Below are 21,523 nucleotides of genomic sequence, written 5' to 3' on the forward strand. Positions count from 1 at the left end.
TCTTTTTGTGTTGTATTTAAGAACGTTGGCAAAATATAACCAAACCATTAGAGATGGCCTTAGACGTGTTAGTTTGAATTGTTGTGCTTTGAAGACAAAATAAATTGCTGGTGCTTAGGGGTGGGCACGGGCCCAAATTTTGAGGAACCGCACCTTACCCGGCTCGTTTGAAACAAGCTAGGTCCACGGGCCCAATATCGTTGACATCGCCAGAGCTCACCGGATTCTGCAGAGAAGATCTAGAAATTGTCCAGGGTTAGAATCAACTCTATTCCTTCACCAAATTAAATCAAAACCCTCCAGAAATGATGGAAATATTCTATTACATTCAATCCAAGAAGACTTGGGTTGAAATTGGTTTCGGACTCGACGAAACTCAGCCGGAGTCCATGATTGGTTTCTGAAAAAATGCTCGTAGGCATTCAGGGGTTAAGAATCCCAATTCCCACTTAAATTTCACTCAAAATTCATGTAAGAGTCTAGAAACTTACCAACAAGCTCATAATTTTTATAATGGGGGTTTAAATCCGTCTCTAAGTCGCCATAATTTGGACAAGTCTCCTAGCTGAATTTTGGAGAAATTAACAATGATGAAATAAGGGTTAAAACCCTCAAATTTCATAGCAAATCCCAACATACATCACTACATAACTCAACCATATACAAATTGGTACGGATTTGGACGAATGACTCATCAAAATTCAATAAGTTGGCCTAGGGTTCTCAGGCTCGAGAGTTTACTACTGTCGCAGCTTCAAATCTTCCATGCAAGCACACAACATGATCTTCAAGCCACCCAAACACTGATTTTGGTGGTTCCGATTTGAATATGGCCAAGAAAATGATGGTTGTGGGTGATGGTTTCTCAGTAGAAATAAGAGAGTTTTGCAAAGTGAAGGTTAGAGAGAGAAGGAAATTCAAAAAACGAGGGAGAGAAATCAGACCGAGAAAGTGATAGAATCATAGATGGTAGAGATTTAATAAGGTAGGAAATCAACGGTCCGGGTCGAGGGCCCGTTTTCTCCAATTTTTAGAACCACGCCGCCCAGTTATATACTTGGACCCGTCCCGCCCCGCCCCGTTTTGTATTTATTATTTTTGGACTTGCCCTGTACCACTCCTACTTGTGCTATGCTATGAGAATGAGTAGTTATAAAATAATATAGTAAAGTGTTGGTAAACTATACTTGTAAAAATGTTTATAGCAAAAAAAAAAAAAAAAAAAAAAAAAAAAAAAAAAAAAAACAGTGTTATAGTATTTGGTAAATTTTTATGTAAAACAATATAAATGTGTAAAATGACCAAAAAGTATATAAAGTTTCTAGGCTTTTCTTCCTTTTTCGTCATTTTTCTTCTTTTTCTTTATTTCTTTCCTTCTTTCTGGGTTTTTCTTCCCTTTTTTGTCATTTCTCTTTCTTTCTGCCAGAAAGTTTATGAGCTAACGAACATATCAAAAAAAACGATCGGGATGGATTCACGTGTCACGCCCCGATCCCGACATACGTCCAAGATCAACACGTGACGTCACCACATTCCTGTTTATCCATCATGTCTTGCCTCCAAAACAACCAAAACACAATCAATAATTCAACCACGCAGTCATTTCCTTTTATTTCATGGCTGCATCTAACCGTAGCTTTAGACTGCCTATGTACCCTAAGAAAGGATCAAGCTATTCGTAGTTCCCTAACATACCTCACGTTATTGCAAAGTCTGATAAGAATTCCATCTCATATCAAAGCAAGCCATAATCACACCAATAAACATCCAACAAAGCAATAATTCAATTACCATCCAAGTCATCCAATTATGCACATGATCAAGTAACACCCAACAAGAGTAATCAACCAATGAGATAAATAATAATATAAGATGGATCCTTCAACTTGGCCAATTCCACTTGAAGTTTAGTATAATCAAACTCCGTAAATGTCTATCGCATTTCCCCAAACTAGATTCCTAAGCATTGCTCTTAGTTACTAATACACAGATCCTTCAACTTGGCCAATTCCATTTTCACACTTATAAGACATTACTAAATGCATGACATGAACTTTAATTCTAGTCAAAGTACTTGGAATTACAAACCGTATAAAGTGGTTTAGTCACAAACTCAATACGGATAAGTAAATTAGAATTAAAACTGAGAGATGAACGAATATTGCAAAAGCAGCAACCTCTTCTCCACAAAAGCTGCAGAAAAGTAGTTTCAATCAACTAAGATTAAACCTGATTTTGAACACCTATAACTATACTGGTTGATGCAAACTTACATGGGTTTGGAAGCTTGTTTTGTGTACTTTAAAAGCATAAAATATATGTAGATAATAGGGTTTTAAGTTGAAAGTTATGAAAGTTACAAAATAGTCTCATAACTGGAACCCCAGTATTTGCTGCTATCTGACAATTCGGGACTTAAGTTTGAATATGATTTTGACATATCAATACTCAATGGAATTACGTGAAATTAGATGGGTTTAGATCACGAACATGTCTACTTTTAAACCACATACTATACGCTAAAAAGGAATTCAGAAGGACATAGAACTCAAGAGCCAAAGTAGGCTACTTGAAACCAAGGTATTAAATATCGATGATATCGGAAATATCGGTAGTCCAAAAATACGGAAATATCGATGAAAATATCGGGATATTATCGATATCGATAAAAATAATATGGAAACCACGGAAATTATAAGAAAAACTTGGAAATTTTTATTGAAACTTTGCAGGATGTTTATTTAGTCAATTATCTATTAGTTTATCACAAAAAATTGGAAGGAAATGATTGCATGATGGATTTAATTGATTTAAGTTAATTATATAGCGAGCTGGCAAACATTGTGAGTTTAGAAAATGTGTAGTAATTAATGAAATAAGTTTAAACACACCTAATCATTTATATATAATGAATTAGTACAATATTTTACACTTTATACATTGCATGATAAGATACATGAGTAACTTAGTACCACATAGAGTTCTTACGAGGTTCAAAATTTTCACTATCTTCATCATCTCTATGTATAGAGTAAGTGTATTGTGAAGAGTAGTCATCAAATGATAAATCCCCAAAATAATGTTGCATGTAATTGTTAACATGCCACCCACATGCAATCCATATGTAATTGTTAACGGCATTTTTGTCACATTTTTTAATATTTTATTTTTGTTTTATATAAATTTTTCTTGTTTGTTGTGCCACAAATCATGTGGCTGGTATATAAAGAAAAGAAAGCACTGAGTTTCCAAAAAAACATAAATAAATAAAAAAAAGAGGAAAGCTACTGTTCATGAACAGTAGTCATATTATGACGTATCATTTTCAGATCAGAATCAGACCATATTGGTTAGAGAGTAAAATTGATGATCACTGCACGTGTTGATGATCGCTGCACTCTTTCTTTTCCATTTTTTTTTGTTTTTTTTCTTGGGTTTCACTTCTCTGTTTGTCATTTCCTGCTTTTTTTCTTTCTCCGATTCTCCCTCATTCCTCTCCTTGTTTCTTCTCCGGTTCTCCCCTATCTCTTCTCTGCAACTCTCCTTCCCGGAGCACAGACACACCACACACACCCCACCGTGACCTCTACCACAGTGGCGCACACTTTGCCGAGCATCATCACCACCTGTGGACCGTTCCTCCTCCCTTTCTCACCTCCCGGCGGCCGCGAGCACCATCAGGCAAGGGGAGGCCTTGTTTAGGCCGTACGAGGCTCTCAGATGATCAGATCCATCAAATCCGAGCGGGGATTGCTCCTTTTCAGGGTCTGAGCATGGATTGCAGAGAGAGGATTGCTCATTTTCACGGTCTGAGCGTGGATTGCTCATTTTCGGTTGTCGTTGCGATGATGACGATGGATCCGGCGCGATAATATCGCGATATTAGTACAATAATTAAGTGTAAACGTGTGAAAATATCGTTGTCTAAAAAAAACGATATTATCGGTGATATTTCGCCGATAATATGGATTTTTCAGTCCTTGCTTGAAACATAGTTTTTCTGCAACTTAGAACCTATACTCTTATGATTCAAATTACACTTCCAGAATACTTCCACACAATTCAGAATTCATGTTTATAACTTTGGTTTCAATTATATTCAACAATTAACAAGAATTGACCTTTTAATCCAAATTCTAGGACCATATATTTTGATCAAAACACCCAAAGTATAAAATTAAAATCAATAAGAAAGATTGATACAAAGCAGCTATGGAAGGAATAAAGAGAGATGGGACTCGTTACCTATGCTGCAGCTCGATAAAAACAATCATATTTTTGTTATGATTCAGACAACATGCTTGTACACCTTTCTTCTCAGTTCCTAGTTAACATCTTAATTCCTTATTCCTCTTTGCTTCTCCTGGCATCTTCTTCTATATTTCCTTCGACTTCTCTCAAAGATCCAGATATAGTTTCTGTCCTCGTCCCCCTTTTCTTTTCCCGCTCTCTCCCCCCTTTTCTCTTCCTCCCCTTTCCAGAAGCCTCATTTTCCCCTATTTGCTTTACTTTAGTTAACATTTTATAATATTATTAGTTTTACTCTTTAAATTTAGAGTTATAAGAATACCCTTAACATTTGTGTTTCGTAAAATCTTCATTCTGACTCTAATTTCCTCTCCACTTGCGCTCGTATCAACGAGTACTATGAACATGTGCTAAGACATACATGTCACGAGTTCAATTGTCAACAAAAGTCAACACTTTCTCTTCTAGGAGTATTTTGGACATTTCACAATTTTCATAAAATAAAATATAGTAACTTATAGACAGGTTGTAACATCACTGGTCTAGGTTTAGGGTTGTAAACGGAAGGTATACAATAGGTGAGGTAGCGGTAAGGGCTACTGGATGGTGCGATACGGATCTGGGCGAACATAACGTGTGTGGTGGGACCGAGCAGGCATGGGTCGTGATACTGTGTGTAGTACGAACAGAGGTACATTTAGGTGTGCTAAATGGTTGGTTAGCCGGTCGGATAGCAGTGTGGTGGCAGCTCTGGTCAGGTAATAGCGGCAGCTCATAATGGTCAAGCGAGCACTAATGTAGTGACTATGTGATTCAACATGCTAAATGCGTGGTTCAAGCGAAATAGGTACGATAAAAAAGAGAAAGGGAGGGTACAGGGTCGACCCTGAGGGTAGTCAAGGTAGACGGTCGCCTAGGGCCCCTAAGTTCCCGGAGGGGGGGGGGTGGGGGGTCCATATTTTTTTATACATCATGTATATAAAATATAAATAAAGAACACGTAAGAAACATCACAATTATTTCGTTGGTGCAGTGGAAACGGTTCCATTCCGTTTTCATTGGGGTGGGTAGTTCGAAACACCTTGTAGGCATTAGTTTTTGCTTTTTTCAAATCTATGAAATTAAAGATAAATTGTTCTTTAAAAATTTTAAAATTACAAGAATCAAAAGGAGTTAAAATAATTTGTAATTTTGAATGAATTTAAAATTTTCAACTTTAGAAGAAAAAAAATATAACAAAACCTCATGTTAGTGGGTGGTTTATGTTTAAATTCATATTTATTTTCAAAAATATTTTAAATAAAAATTGTGTAAATAGAAAAAACTTGAGTTTCTTAAATAAAAAACATACAAAGGCCAATCGTCACACGCCTACGCGTGTGACAAGAGGCTAGTGAAATTAATGGCCTCAATTGTCCAAATGCATTTTTTTTCTTTTGCTTTTAAAAAATAACAAAAACCAGAATAATCGTAACTTTGCAATCCTTTTTCTTTCAACTTCCCAGTCTTTCTATTTCTATTGAATGTTTAAGCAACTATCATTTGGTCATGAAGATTGTAATTTGACGTAACCATAACTTTGAATTTAAATTTTCTTTTTCAATAATTTATTGTTAAAATTAGGTTATTCTAAAATTTGATTCGCTAGTGTGTTGTGATTTTAGAAAGAACACAAGAGAACCACTTGGCATTGTTGAATTATTATATTCGTCAATCAAGTTTTATTGTTTTTTACACTTAGTGCATTTGCATCTAAACGCATGTGACATGTAATATTAAGTAATGTTAGTATATCTTTTTTATTTTGATATTAATTTTTAATGATATTCGATGAAGAAATAGACTTTTTATGTAATTAGCGAATTCTTTTTACTACATACCAATATACAAAGAGTCAGAGGTCTGAGAACTTTAGGGCCCCACTTTGAAGACTCGCCTAGTGTCAAAGCACGTCCCGAAATAAATTATCGATGTCGTGAGTTGACCATTTTACCCTTGGACATGAATGTGGTGGTGTGTAATATGCATGTTAGTGGTGGTCCAAACTTACATTTTTCCTTACTTTTTGGACCAAATTAGAACTTAGTTTTTGTGGTTTTGGTTGGTGTCCCACGTGGACCACTCACACATACATAAACTCTTCCTCTCTCTTCTTTCCCGTGCTCTTTCTCCCACAGACTCACTCTCTCTCATTTCCTCACGTACGAATCAACAACAACACTAGTGGAAAGTTGCAGATCGAGGGTTTAAAGGACACCATCGTGTTCCTGAGGTTCATACGAGTTGAATGGTGCCATTTTTAGGTAAGAATTCCTTCGAAAACCCTAGTTTCTCTCGAACTCCGATTTAGGTACTATTCATGCAATCGTAAAATCTCGTGTTTCTGGGGATTTCAAGCTTATAGGTAGCTTAAGGAGGTCCTCACAAGGCTAGGAGTGGTTCGTTGGAAGATTTTGGACATTGGATTATCGAGAACCACGAGTTTTAAGAATTGTCGGAATATCGAGGCTTTTTCCGGTGGGTTTCTGATGGTTTCAAGGCTCGACTCAGGTGTGGTTTTGTTCATCTTGGTAAGATCTTCAAAATGGTTCAAATTTCATGAAGTTTGGTGTTCAAATGAGAGAGATATAAGGTTTTGAAATTAAACCCAAAAACCTACGACTCGTCGAGGAAGATGAGGGCATATTCCATCAGTTTTCACGGAATATGCTAACGGCGTTAGATGATGCTGTTAATAATTAACGGTAAATGCTTATTTTTGGACGGAATATTCCCTAACGCCGTTAGGGTTACCGTCAAAGTGCCTGGCACGTGCCCACGTGTGGGCGGCGCGTCTGGCCTTGCCTTGGCCGGCGCGTGGATGGTCGGAAAATTTTTATAAAAATATGGGAATGTTCGTGAGGTTGTGTAGATCACATTGGTATATTCAAACATCCCAATTGAGCAACGTATGAGAAATTATTAGCTAGTATTGGTTATGTGCTTTTAATTAACGTTTTTATAGTTATTTCGCATATAAGGGAGGCTTATCCCTAGGACGAGCGCAGTCAAGGGCAACTCGGGGCGACCCTTCGACATACCAGTGAGTGGCCTTTTGGTTTTAAGTATATACTTATATACTTGATATTTTCCCAGAAAATGCATTTAAATGAAAGTATGCCTTGAAATGTCATGCATATAAATTTATGTTCAGTATATGAATTAGTATATGATGCATAATATATAATTGTGGTGTTGTGGACGCTCAGGTAAGCCCAGGTGAGTTCATGAATTGTGAATGTGAATAACGGTTTTGATTAATTGAGAAGCATAGAACTCATAAACCTTCACCCCGGTGTTAGTGATTTAGCCAGAGATATGGCACATACCTGTTTATAAGGTCACATCCAGCACCATATACTCATATTGCATCCAATTAGGCGCACAGTCTTATCATACAGACCATCATAAGTGGTTCTGACTCATATGTGACTAGCGATTTTTTGCCCAGCTATCATGAGAGAGTAGTATTAAGCATAATTATATTACACCCAGTCTTGTCATACAGGCCCCTTTTTAGTGGTTCTGACTTATGTGCAGTGTAGTGCCGTATAGGTCATTATAGTGACTCCGGTTAGATTGACTAATGAGTTATGAATTCAGCAGTACAAACTTCTATAGGAGTTCCGGCTAATATGTTATTTTCCATGAATTTATTCTCACCTGAATTACTTATTCTGTTATATTTTGGCATGGCATACTTATGATTATGAATATGTGAAGCATGAATTGAATTGAGATATTTACATATATATTTATGCATATGTTTATATTCTATTTCTGGGAAAATTATACATGTTTTACAGCGAGGGGTTAGAACTTTTGAGAAGTGAAATGGTTTTGTAAAACAGTTGTTTTTGCCCAATCACGTTTTCTGTTTTGCGCCCCTCCAGGTTTTAGGTAAGCTTGCTGTTGGTGACATCGAGGATTTCGGCGGTTCTGACATAATAAAATATTTGTAGGACATCTTCTGGTACTATATAATTAGTACTTGTCCTACTGGACCTAAACTTTCTATGCTCTGATTAGGAGTATTTACTTTTGTATCTCACTCCTAACACTTCCTGTTTATTAGTGCACCTTAGTAGCTTTCAATGTTTATTTATTCATATAACTCTTATCTTTATTACTTCTGCACTGTGCACATGGCTACGTCACCCCCACGTGACGGCCAGCGTGCCTTGATCTCGGTCGAGGTGTGTCACCTAGGGCCCCCAAATTCTCAAGGCCGGCCCTGGGAGGGTAGGATGGCCACTTAGAAAAAATCATTAATTGGGACTGTTCACCCCTGTTTTGAGATAAAAAGTCGGTTTTCCAAGGCTATGTTTGATGATTCGGCTTTTTGGCTTATTTTCACCCCCAATTATAAAAAACAAAAATTGGTTTTAGCATGCTTTCCAAAGACTAACAAGACCCCATCATGTATTAAAATTTTCAGCAGCACTAAACTGGTACTAAATCTAGCCACTTTTGGACTTTTTCGTGTGTGCCTCATTGTTATTTGGTTGAAGCCTAATTTCTGTAATTTAATGTTTTGGGTACAAAAGGGGAACACACAGAACACTCGTGCAAAGAGTGCAATGTGGTATCCTCCCCTATTTTATGGGACAATTATGTACCTCCATTTTTGGGATCTTGTATATTTAGGCCTTTTGTTATAAAATTTCAAATAGACAGAAATCTCATAAAAGTGGTTCCTAAGTTCGTCTACTTTGGTCTCTAAGATTGAAAATTGATAGAAGTGGTCATTGAGTTTGTCCACTGCAAATCATTTTGGTCATTTCATGAAAACTTGTCTACATTATCATTAAATTGTCACGTGAGCGACTAGGTGGGCGACCACCTTTTAAAGGCTTTATTTGACAAACCAACACATGTTAGCCCAAGTGGTTCATGAGATTTGTTTAACTCTTTATTTTGGCCCATAACAATGAAAATCGGTAGAAGTAGTGCTTGAATTTGTTCATCGTCAATCCTTTAGTCATTCCGTAAAAAAATTGTCAACACCCTCGTTAAATTGTCACGTGAGCAATCACATGACCACTTTTTAAGGATATTTTTGTTAAACCAACTCCTCTACTTAACGATGATATTTTGGTGAAGTTTGGTGGAGTTTCACCACCTTTACAATTTGACAAGTAAACACATCCAATGAATATGTTAATAGCCCTCTAAAAATAAGTATTCAAAAGTTGATATGCTCATTGCATCTCATTATGCACACATTTTTCATGATATAGGCGCTTACTAGGTCATACTTTTGTGGAGTTTCTAGATCTTCTCCATATTCATGAAATGACTAAAATAATTTACGATGGAAACTTATGAACCACTTCTATCGATTTTCATTATCAGAGACCAAAATAAAAAGCTATGCAAATCTTAGGAACCTTTTCGATTAAAAAGAAAGGGTTAGTTTGACAACAATACCTTTAAACAAAAAAATGACCACGTGGTTGCTTACTTGTCAATTTGACAATTATGTTGAAAGATTTTTTACAAAATGATTTACAATAAACAAACTTAGAGATTATTTCTATCAATTTTCAATCTCATAAACCAAAATTATATTAATACTAAAGACCATTTCAGCTAGCCGTACACGTGCCCCTCATGCACGTATATTTCTAATGCAAACTCAATGGTCCCCCCCCCCCCCCCCTCATTTCACAATTACATTATTAAATCAAAGAAAATATTTCTGCAACAACAATACTTCATTCAGCAAAAACAAAGGGAATCACATCACAACACACAAATATTGAAATACACATCGCTGTCTCGTATCATAAAGCTTGCATGCAACGTAAGACATAGGCATCAGGACAATAGTAACTCCACACCCACATGCAATTTACATCCCGCACCCCCAAAAACCACACTTAAAAAATAACCATAGTAACATCTTTAACCCCATCATCTTACTGGGTAAGTCTGTCGCTTCACCTCGAGTAACAGTCGTTCCGCTCACATGGCTGTCATGGATTGAACCCTTTTGATCTGCAGAAATTGGTTGGTATTGGGACCCTCTTTTCGCAAGTTGGTATGATGGGGTTGGTGAAGGCCTTCTTGCTCGTGCAAACTTGCAGGGAGAGAGAGAGAGAGAGAGAGATGACAAGTAAACACAAAAGTGAGAGGAAAGTGAAGTTTTGGGACCCAAAAAAACACAAGGGGCGTGCACTCTTCATCTCCTTTGGTGGGACCCCTCTCCTTCTTCTCTTTGAATTCACCCCATGCCAATATATGACACGCTCTCTTTCTCTCCAGGTGCGCTTGTCGCTTTCTCTTTACCCTAAAACAAATCATTCACCATTTCAATCAATTAACACAAATGCTTCAAGAGGGTTTCAAGCTCGATTCTTCCTCTCCGGAACCGCTCCCGTTTTCACCACCATAGCTGGAACCTACTTCATGCCGTACTATATACGCAAACACGTATGTACACCGACTTATTCTCCAATATTACTAAACGACGATAACTGATAATGAGTAATACAAAGTGCCTACTAGAGGCACTACTGCAACTGACATATTGAGACTCAGAGGGAGTCAAGTCCGAAAGCCTTGGCTTTGAGCTTCAACGATTTCAAGTAGTGGATTGCTTCATCGAGCACCACAATCGCATCCTTTCCCTTTCCATCGGGAATTATGTTCTGCAGAATGTTAATGGTTTCGCGGATTTTCTCCTTTCTCATCTTCTTGTTGCTGGACAAGGAATCCACTTCTCTTAATCCAGAACTTCGCTGGCAGGCACAACTGGATTCTGCATCATCCTCTAACTCCAGCGATCGGTTGTGTTTCATGGGACTAGCAGTGTCCATTACGGATGGCACACCATCGTTACCACCATCAAATAGCTTCCGCTTTTTATTCATTCCATCAGAACTGGCAACTTCTTCAAACCAATTTTGCTTATCATGAACTGTCGTTGTACTCGGAGAATGGCCTGTGCTAGTAACTTCATCATCCTCAGTATAATCGCTATCACCATCTGAATAGAGCAAGGCATTCAGTTCTTCTGTGTCTTCATGCATCTCACTTTCAGCACCACATTCATCATTTCCTCTGAATTCATCAGTCAAAACTGCTCCCGACAGATTTTTAAAATCTCTTTCATTTCGAGGATCATCCCCATCCAAATAATAAGCACCTTGTTGGTCTGGATTCCAAGAAGTACGGCACTGCAACGGATTCACTATCTCAGAACTAAAGACCAAAGTTGTCCGATACCCTGAAAGATTGTTAACAAGGAGTCTCTTCTGTTCAAAGGCACTGTCTGCGTACGGTACGAATGTCCCCCCATGACTTTCATGACAGGCAGAAGAAACTATCTCTTTGAGACCATTGTCGGTGGCAGGCATGAAGGCCTGTCTGATACGGGGTAAGCAATAGAACCAACCTTTAGGTTCATTTGGTTTGCCGACTTGTGGTTGCGGCAACTCTGAGGATGCATATGGCGGCATAGTACCATTTGTCAAAAGCATATTAGTGCCTGGTTTCCCATAAGCAGTAATGAAGTTTTGTTGCCCCAAGCCATGTGGAGCACCCATTGCATTCGGATCGGGTGGTTGCCAGCCCAAATGCTGCTGAGAAATCCAGGTTCCAAAATCTTCACCCATCCAACCAAAACAACAACCTACAAGTTCAATCACATATAATTAAACTTCTAATAACTTAGAAAATCCCCCAAAAAAAACAAAAAAAAAAAAAAAAAAACCCAAAAACAATAAACTACAATTCATCATATCGGAAACGTAAAACGTACCAGAAGGACGTATGTACAACTAGAAATAGTTGATTTATGTCTCTCTTTCAGCAAGAATGAAATAAACTAAATACTCCAGCTTAACTTGAACACAAAAGCACTGAAATCTTCCTACGTTACAGGTTTCAACAAATGTCGAAAATATTCAGCCTGGAAAATACCCAAGAATCATATATTAGGCATCATCAACCATTATCCAGCACAATAAAAAGAACATGGAATCTACTGAAAATGAACGAATAAACCCGAAATATCGAATAGGGGCATCTGATTCTTCTTTTTTAAAAGTATTAACAACAAGTAGTAAATTCAATTACTAACCTGGCAATCCTGGAGAGGTTGAAAGCATGCTATTACTCTAACAATTATGGTGGCACCCCCATCAATCCCATTTTCATGTTTCAATGCCCGAAATCTTGTTTGGCCCGCTGCTTGGCACACCATAACTAAACAACTTCCCGGCACTTGAATTTTTTTGGAATGACAACTTCCAAACACCAAACAATTTCAACACAGAGCAATACACTAAAACTCAAATAGAGTATGAGAAAGTCTGAGCAGATTGATTGACAAGAAAGTGAGATCGAACCCGAAAATCGAAAGAGTGAAGGCAGATCAACAAGAACCAAATGGAGAAAATATGAAAAGGGTAGATGAATTTAAGCTAAATTACCCAAATACAAGCAAATGAGAGTGAATTGAAACAGAATTTCAGCTAAAGATATAGGCTTTTTGGATTCAAATCAACTAATCTGACGAACATAACAAGGAACGACGATGAAAAAAGTGGATCCCATGGAAAATTTTTAGGGTAAAAAAGGGTAAGAAAATTGAAGGGTTATATCAGAATTTCAATATTGTTCACTGCTCATTAAAAAGAAGAATTACAGAATTACTCTGCAATAAAGGTTCAAAGAGATGGCTTTGCGAACAACATCAACAGAGAGACTCAGCCACCACCGCATGCTGTTCTGGTCTTACCCACAATACGAATCTACAGATCTCCAACGCCTTTTCCTCAATCCCCTGCAATGGAAAACGAAGCAACAGATCAAAATGTTAGCTCTTTTTTTTTGCTCGGAAATTTTCCAATTCATTTTCTCGGGAAACAAACAGAAAGTCGAAGTCCAAAAACATGAATAAATCGACAAATCCGCCATTAAAAGCTGTGAAATCGAAGAGAATACTTACAGTGGAGAAAACCCAATTTGAGAGCGAGATTGCTTGAGGAAACGAGATCGAATTGCAGCTCCGGAAGCTTTCAGAACAAGGAATGCGAGATTGCTTGAGGAAACGAGATCGAATTGCAGCTCCGGAAGCTTTCGGAATAAGCAGAGGGCAGAGAGAGAGAGAGAGTGGCGATTGCAGGTACAGTCGAAGACTAAACGTGATGAGAGAACGGAGGGTGAGATTATATAGAAACGGGTTTTACAGAAATGTCCCTGGTTGGGGGTCGAATGACTCGAATTCTTTCTTTCTTTTTTTATTTCTTTTTATATTTTTATTTTTTATCCTGGGTGGACCCGTCACCGGTGGGTGATTATATTGGAATACTATTCTCTCTTTTTCTATTTTTTTTACGAATTTAACTGTTATAATTTAAGGAAAACTAATGAAAATGGCTTGAAAACTTTGAGTTTTAATGATAAGGACAAAATAAAGGGTAAAGTGAATAGTACCAGGATTGACTTTTTAGTGTAAAAATGTGGTTTTTCGTTAAAGTGAACAGTACCAGGTGCTTTTCGTTAAAGTTCCCTATAATTTAATCACATCAATATTTTATACCGACATAAGAGTTTAAGTCAAATAATCAAGGACGTTATTTGCGTGGTATGTTGACGACGTCGTTGGGTTCGAACCAACCCTATATTCAAAATTGCCGACATACCCTTCTAATCTCTACTAATTAATAAAACATTCATTGTCAATTAAAACCTTATGAAATTATCAGTTTAACCATCTAAATAAAACAGAACATGAATAAGAGATATAGAGCAGAAATGTAATTTCATACAACCAAATTTTATTGTTTTTTTTTTCAAAGTCTCACATACATGTAATCCTAACATATCTCTAATTAATTAAAAAATAAAAAAAAGGGTAAATTACACAGTAGCCCCTCAGGTATTGAGCTTTATTAGAACCTCATACAACAACTTTAAAACATTTCACTTTCATACCTCATGTACTATTTTATTTCAAAACAACACCTCCGTTAGATTTTCCATCTAATGGTCTGTTAAATGCTGACGTGGCTGCCACATTTGTATTGATGTGACTGCCACATGGCAAAAATAATAATTTTTATACATTAACAATATTATAATATTAACCTTATTTAAAAATAATAATAAAAAATAATAAATAAATAAAACAAGAAAAACCCGAACCCAATCCCCTTCGTTTCCCCCACCTATCTGTAACTCCCCCATAAGAAGAAGAAACCAAACCCATCCCCCTTCCCGCCGAAGACCTACTTGTCTTTCCCCCCTCGCGACGACCCACTTGCTGTGAAACCCCCCCTTGCGCGACGACCCATCTACCGTGACCCACCCCACCCCCAACGCAACAACCCACATGTCGTGACCCCCCCCCCGGCGCAACGACCCACCTGCCGTGACCCCCTCCCGCGACGACCCACCTGCTGTGAACACCCCCCATCGGCGCGACGACCCACCTGTCGTGACCCCCCCTCCGCGACGACCCACCTAGGCACCTCTGCCCTTCCCGTCGATGATAAGCTTGAGACCCCCCCTGGACGACGGTTGCAGGTATTTGGGTTGTGGGTTGTGGGTTGTGGTTTTGCAGGTAATGGGTTGCGAGTTGTGGTTTTGCAGGTAGTGGGTTGCAGGGGTTTCTAAGAAAACTAGTGAAAAAAAAAGCAAATAAGTGATTAAAGGTGGGGGCTTTAAGGTGGGAGAGGTGGAGGGGGATATGGGTTTTGGGGGAAGGAGACGCGTGGAGGCAGAGGGTGGCGGGGGAAAAGGCGGGAGATAGGTGGAATTCGAAGTTCAAACCCTAAAGAAGGAGAGGGAATGAAGGAATTGAAAAAAGGGTGTCAGGGAGTGTGTTGGGGTTGGTGTGCAGGAAGAAGAAGAATGGGAGAGATGGGTAAGGGGGTGGGGACGGACGGATGGGAAGGAAGAGATGGGTAAGGGGGTGGGGGTGAGATGTGGGGTTGTGGGGAAGGGGATCTGGGTTCGGGTTTTCTGGTTTTTTTTTTTTAGGGTTAATATTATAATATTGTTAATGTATAAAAAAAAAAATTTGCCATGTGGCAGCCACATCAGCACAAATGTGGCAGCCACGTTAACATTTAACAGACCATTGGATGGAAAATCTAACGGAGGTGTTATTTTGAAATAAAATAGTACGTGAGGTATGAAAGTGAAATGTTTTAAAGATGTTGTATGAGGTTGTAATAGACCTCAAACTTGAGGGGTTTCTATGTAATTTACTCTAAAAAAAACAAAAAAAAAACAAACTTTTCACTTCCACATTCTCTGTCACTCTCTTCATCTCTCCTTCTATTTCAAAAACAAAAATAAAAAAAAATTCTCACACACCCCCATTGCTTTTTAGTTTTCTTGTCATGTTTAGTTATAATTTTAAATTTTTAAGTGCTTAAAAAAAAGTCATCTTGCACTTGTCGAAACATAAGTAAAAAAATGCATGGTAATTTTTGCTGACAGTTGCTGTTAAAAACATTTTTTGTTATCCTAAAAACACTTTCAAATTGATGTTAAAGTAGTTTAAATGAAAATCACCTTATTATAGCATGACACACTAGCATCTAGTCTAATAATAACTTCATTCTTAATGATGTGATTATTTTATACCCCGCATGTTACCATGTATTAGCTCTAGCATATTAAATCCTATTAGAATTATGTACTAGTCTTAAAAAATTTCTTAATCCAAACACAAAGAAAAGAAAACATTAGCAATTGCTCTTATTGTAAGCACCAATAACTTTATGATTAGTCATAACAAGACGTGATAAATAAGATTTTACATCAACGGCAACCAATTACTATACATTTACACATGCGTGAAAGTTGGTTCAATTGCACCATTAAAAACGGATAAAATTAAGTTCAATTTAACCGCACATAATGAGAGTGAGAAGCACTTGCTATTTTAGATGGCAACATAATTCAAACTTAGTTGCTTCTCACTTTTATGCTACAAACCGTGGAAATGATGTAGAAAGGGCAATAGATATGGTAAAACTAAAAGAAGAACGAAAGGCAAAATTTGGCAAATGTATATACTACTTACAAAAACCAAGATTATAAGGTAAAAGGAGATGGTATCCAATGTTTTACATGAACACCAATTATTTGGAGCTTGACCATTCAAACCATTGGACTGTATACATGCATTTTTGGGGTCCCACTGATCTTTGATTGGGTAATGTGATTTCACAAACTCACACTCCACCTGACAATTGTATCGGTATCCATCGGTGGCCTACTACTTTAGGGTTAGGAGGTTAAGAGGACGGAGTAAGATTTTCTCTTTTTCTTTTTTCCCTTCATTTCTCTCTTCTTTTATTTGAATAATCGCAATTAAGTCACGTTAATATTTTATATTAATTTGTTATAATAAGAGAAAGACAAAATAAAAAAAAAAATGTAAGAACAGAAGATAGAAGATGATGAAAAGAGGAAAGGAAAAAATCATAATCCTAAAAGGAGAATAGGTCTACGGGTACCCCGCCATATATAGGTACAAGAATACTTTTGGTTGATGTGATATATGGATGTGTCGAGACCTCCAAAGTAGCCATCAATGGTTGGCCCGAACAAAGAGCGAAGAGTCGGGTGCATTTGATTAAGCTTAATCAGCAAATGATTTAGAAGAAGATGGTTGTTTCCAGGGATTTCTTTGGCACCCGCATTAAACAATGATAATAAGATATTATTATAGTAATTTTAATACAACATAGAAAGAAATATTACTTAATCGTAATATTAAGTGGCAATAAAATTATAATGATCATCTTATAAAATGTATATTCTCATAATTGATATCATAATATTTTGTAAACCAAGAACCCTAATACACTTTTGTCTTTTCTATCTCTCGCACTCTTCGTTTTCTCGTTTTGTAACTTCTATCGCATGCATCGGATGTGTAATATCCTCTAGTATTTGTATAACAAAAGCACATCAACTTTAAAAAATTATGATCATAAAAATAAAAAAAATTATATATATATTACTTATTAGATATATGGTCGAGACAGCCGTACAAATAATAAATCAAAGTATTGCCTTATTTAATAAACTGCAGATTTATCATAGGATTCTAATTTGATATGTGACTCACTTTAAACAACCAGAACAAACAGGGCTTGGATTAAAAAAACATGGAATAAAAAATAAGTGGATCGAGCAAAGAGACCTTCTGCCCTAGACTTTAGTGCCGGCCGACTGTGGGGAGCTAGGGCATGGCATATGGTTGTACCCAAAATATAATATAAAAGGTAGACCCATGATTTGCCCAGGTAAGAAGATCCATATTACCTAATTATATATGTATTAAGCTTATTTAATTGTCATTTATATACATGCTTTCATGCTCTCTTGTTTGGAGTGGAGGGAACAAATGGCCACGCCCAATCAAGTCCTTCCCTCCCCCTCCAATCTCATTGGGTTGACCCTTTTGGTGGCACTTAAACACTCTCCCATGTACAAACTACAATATGAGATGTAAAGCAAACCCTAATTAATAATTAAATATAAAAGCAAGGTTTCTTTTGTCCAGTGTACATCTAAAGGAACATGAATGTCGAGTCTGATAGTGCGACTTTGTAATTAAACTGGGCATTTAATGACTGAATGAAGATGAAACCTAAGCTAAGTGAGTATTGGTATTTAAAGTCTATTCACCAACTCGTCTTAAGCTCTCATGTTAGTAGAGCACCTCACTCGGCTTTGAGCGGATAGCTAACAACACAGTTGAGAATATACAGTATTTTTTTTAAAAGGAAAAAGAAATATTTGCTTTCCTCCGCACGTCTTATGTGTTATTTAATCATCATAGCCACTTTAGTATCATAGAATTTAAAACTTTATAATTTAAAAGTAAAATGTTGAATGGTCCAATTAAATTGTAACAATGACACAAGAACGGTTGTTGTGGATTGACCACTTGACTAAAGTCTCTTGGAACACAAGTGTTTTCCCTTTTCTTTTCTTTTTTATTTCGTTTTTAAAGTTGAAGCTTATATGGATGTTTCTGTGTAACGCACAAATACAAAATATTTTTCACTATTTGAGCTCTGTCATCGCTGATAGTGGACCCTCCATATTCTATGGATGTTCATCATGTTTTCTTCCTTTTTCTAAAAACAACTCGATATGTTATCTTAATCGAGTATATATTCTGTGAACTTAACACCTACCACTTCCCTTTTGATCCAAAAGTTGTTCAGCTAGGAGCTCACGGGTGAACAATCAACGGAATCATGGATGTTTGAATGTAGGGTTAATTGGTTAAATACCTTTTTCTTTTTGGTGTTTTAATCGGACTCCACCGGTATCAATCTCACATTCACAGTCGCACCTACGAGGCTGAAAATATGAGTTTGATAAGGGTGAGTTCAATTGTTGAGCTTAAAATATGAGTTCGGTTTTTAAAAATATGACTCTCAAAATTATTAAACTCACACCGGTACAAAAATCGTGTTTTCTAAATAAAAACTCAGGCAATTCGATTATTATATATATACAAAACTCAAACTTACATAACCTACTGTAAAAGACTTTAATACTCTTGTTTATGTTGGTTTAAAAGTTTGTCACGTGCAAAATTTAAAGCCAAATTAGAAGAAATTGACCAAATTTACTGATGGATTTATACTTAAAACATAAAACACATGTACCAAAACGAATTACAAACAAAATATAAAGACTAAAAATGTCTTAACAATCGAATGCAAAGTGTCGACTAGCAGTCTAACAAAAATATATATTTGTTTATAACTAATTTCATATGTAAAGTTTGTGTTGGTGTACATGGTTTTATGATTGACATGAATGATTTGTTTCAACAGTTAATCATATGCATATACTTTTAGGTTTAACTTGCCTTCAAATCATATATCAAAAGCTCATAGTTATGGTGAAAGCAATGCCAAGTGCTGTCATACATGACAGTTGCACATTTGTATATCAGATCAGTAGTAAGCATTGGTTGAGAGATTTAATTTGATCTTGAATTGTGGAGGAAATAATTTTTCAGGTATTTTTTTTCTAAACTTTGATGTTCTTCTAATATATGCAATTTTAATACATGTAATATTGAACATATTGGAAGAAATTATTAAGGAAGAGCAATCCAACCCATCAAATGCTTGAAGACATTACACATGTCGTTTTGCAATTTATCGTCTTTTATTTATTTTCTTTAATAGTAGATGGATAGTTTCTTTTGGAGACACCATTAATCGGCAGATTAACATAATAGGGTATATTTGAGTCTGGTGGGGGAGCGTGGGACATGAGACCATGGAGCCATTTGGTTGTGGATTCTCCAACAAACACATCCCACGCTTGGAAAGCAAAAACAATACTCTCTCCACCAGCCCGCACTAAAAGAATCATATGCCCTTCTTTTTCTTAAAAATAAGAACCAAAACCCACAAAAAATAATAAAGGAAGAGGAAAGTAAGGGAATCCATGCCGATTGGCTATTGCCATTGCCCTCCTCTCCTCCTCCCATATTTTACGGCAACGTACCACCCACTTCCTTGGACTTTTTCCACTCTTACTTTATATTAATGCCCTAATTATCTTACCAAAAGAAATTGGCCCATTATATTTAGAAAGTGTCAACCCTCTCCATCTCTCTTTGTTTAAGTTGATGTTTTTGCAAGTTAATATAAGTAGACAACAATCGTTGGTTGAGTTGGTAATGATCATTCTTTTTACTAGACTAAGGCTTAGGTTCGAGTTTCGCTGCCGACAATCCTTCTTGGTAAACATCTGTAAAAACCAAAAAATAGGCTAAGACCCCCTCTGTAAGTTTTAAAATAAGTTTGTGGTATGTCCCAAATCTGAGATGGATAGCCTCCCCTCCTCCTAAATTTTCTTTTATTAGAAGTTAATATAATTAGTAGTAGTTCGAGATTGCACGATTCAATTTTGAGTAGGTGTGGTTAGGCTTGACATTTACATCATCAAACACGTGAAGCCAAGCACGCTTCCATGAAAAAATGAGGATTATGATGGGCAAATTTCAATTGTCTTCCTTCAAAACCCTAATTATTGAGGTCCTCCTGATGTGAGGTTTTGATGCTTATAAGTCATGTTTTCAGACCTAATTATCCAGCATTTTTGTTGTTAAGTGACGTTTTTATTAGAAGCATATATAAAAAATTTCATTAAAAATTCAAGTACTACTCAAGCATTTTCAATCAATATATATGGCACTAACAAAAACACCTCAAAACAAAAAAAAATCATAGTTTGCGTGTGATTATACGCATTCTGTTGTTACTAACTCACGTATTATAATATAAATTAACAATATCGTATGCGGTGTGACAATCACATTCAATTTTTTTTGTTCAGGAAAAAAAAAATTATCCATAAGATATCGCCTGAACTATATATCAAACACGGTTTGAAATATCTTGTTCTATGTCCCTTCGATGGCAAGAAAACAGAAACTTTCGCATCAAAGTCTTGTAGATGTGATGTTGAAGAGGTAAACTTCTCATCCACCCACTAGATAGAGCTAAAGTGTTCAGATTGGGGAGAATTGTTGGCGCCCCTTGAGGCAGCACTACTTTCTACTTATATGGTATTTGAAAATTAGGTATCTCAAGTCAAAAATAAAATAGTAACTCTACATATATGGCAATGGATGAATAGCACTTAAATATAAGTACTAGCACCTAACGTTTTGTTTTTTTTTTTTGAAAACTAAAAACTCATTGGTAACTTCTTCCAGTTTTCTAAAAACAAAACACTGGCCACTAAAATTTGAAAACTCAAGAAAATAATTTTCAATTTTTAACTAAAAGTAGTTGACAATCGAGTTTGCAGTCTTTTTTTTTAATAAAAGTAAAAACAAAAACTAAGAACGAAATGATTATCAAACAAGCCTTTAACTTTTTTTAGAAATCATAATCCTTGAAGCCCAAGTCTTATGACGCATATATAAAGAAGTTAACCCTCGCGCACTAATTACCGCTAATTAAGTTGTAATGAATCACAGCGCGCGTGCATTTTTCCAAGTAATAATAAGGGCAATACCAATGTGACATATACGGCTCATGCTTCCAGATAACTTGTTTTCTAAGGTTGAAAATGGTGGATGAGACATGATTAGGCTGTTCATGGTTCACATGTTTTCACTTTTCACCCAAGTAACAGTAAAATTTCACATCTGGGTTACTTTGTGTTAATTAGATTAAGACCATTAAGTCAAGATAATCCACCCACAGCAGTGCTGTAA

At 36.6% G+C, this 21,523-nt stretch overlaps 1 protein-coding gene across 1 annotated transcript; it reads right to left on the bottom strand.

Moving 5' to 3' along the window:
• Positions 1 to 9,985: 9,985 nt before the first annotated feature.
• On the bottom strand, positions 9,986 to 13,485 carry LOC103401965 (transcription factor bHLH145). The gene is made up of 4 exons (XM_008340694.4): positions 13,244 to 13,485; positions 12,374 to 13,078; positions 12,053 to 12,202; positions 9,986 to 11,923 (listed from the first exon to the last, which is right to left on the bottom strand). The coding sequence occupies exon 4, from the start codon at positions 11,904 to 11,906 to the stop codon at positions 10,827 to 10,829; it is 1,080 nt and encodes a 359-aa protein (XP_008338916.3). The 5' UTR covers positions 11,907 to 11,923; positions 12,053 to 12,202; positions 12,374 to 13,078; positions 13,244 to 13,485; the 3' UTR covers positions 9,986 to 10,826.
• Positions 13,486 to 21,523: the final 8,038 nt, after the last annotated feature.

This window comes from Malus domestica, chromosome 15, assembly GCF_042453785.1.
Source record: "Malus domestica chromosome 15, GDT2T_hap1".
In the NCBI taxonomy this organism is placed as follows: Eukaryota; Viridiplantae; Streptophyta; class Magnoliopsida; order Rosales; family Rosaceae; genus Malus; species Malus domestica.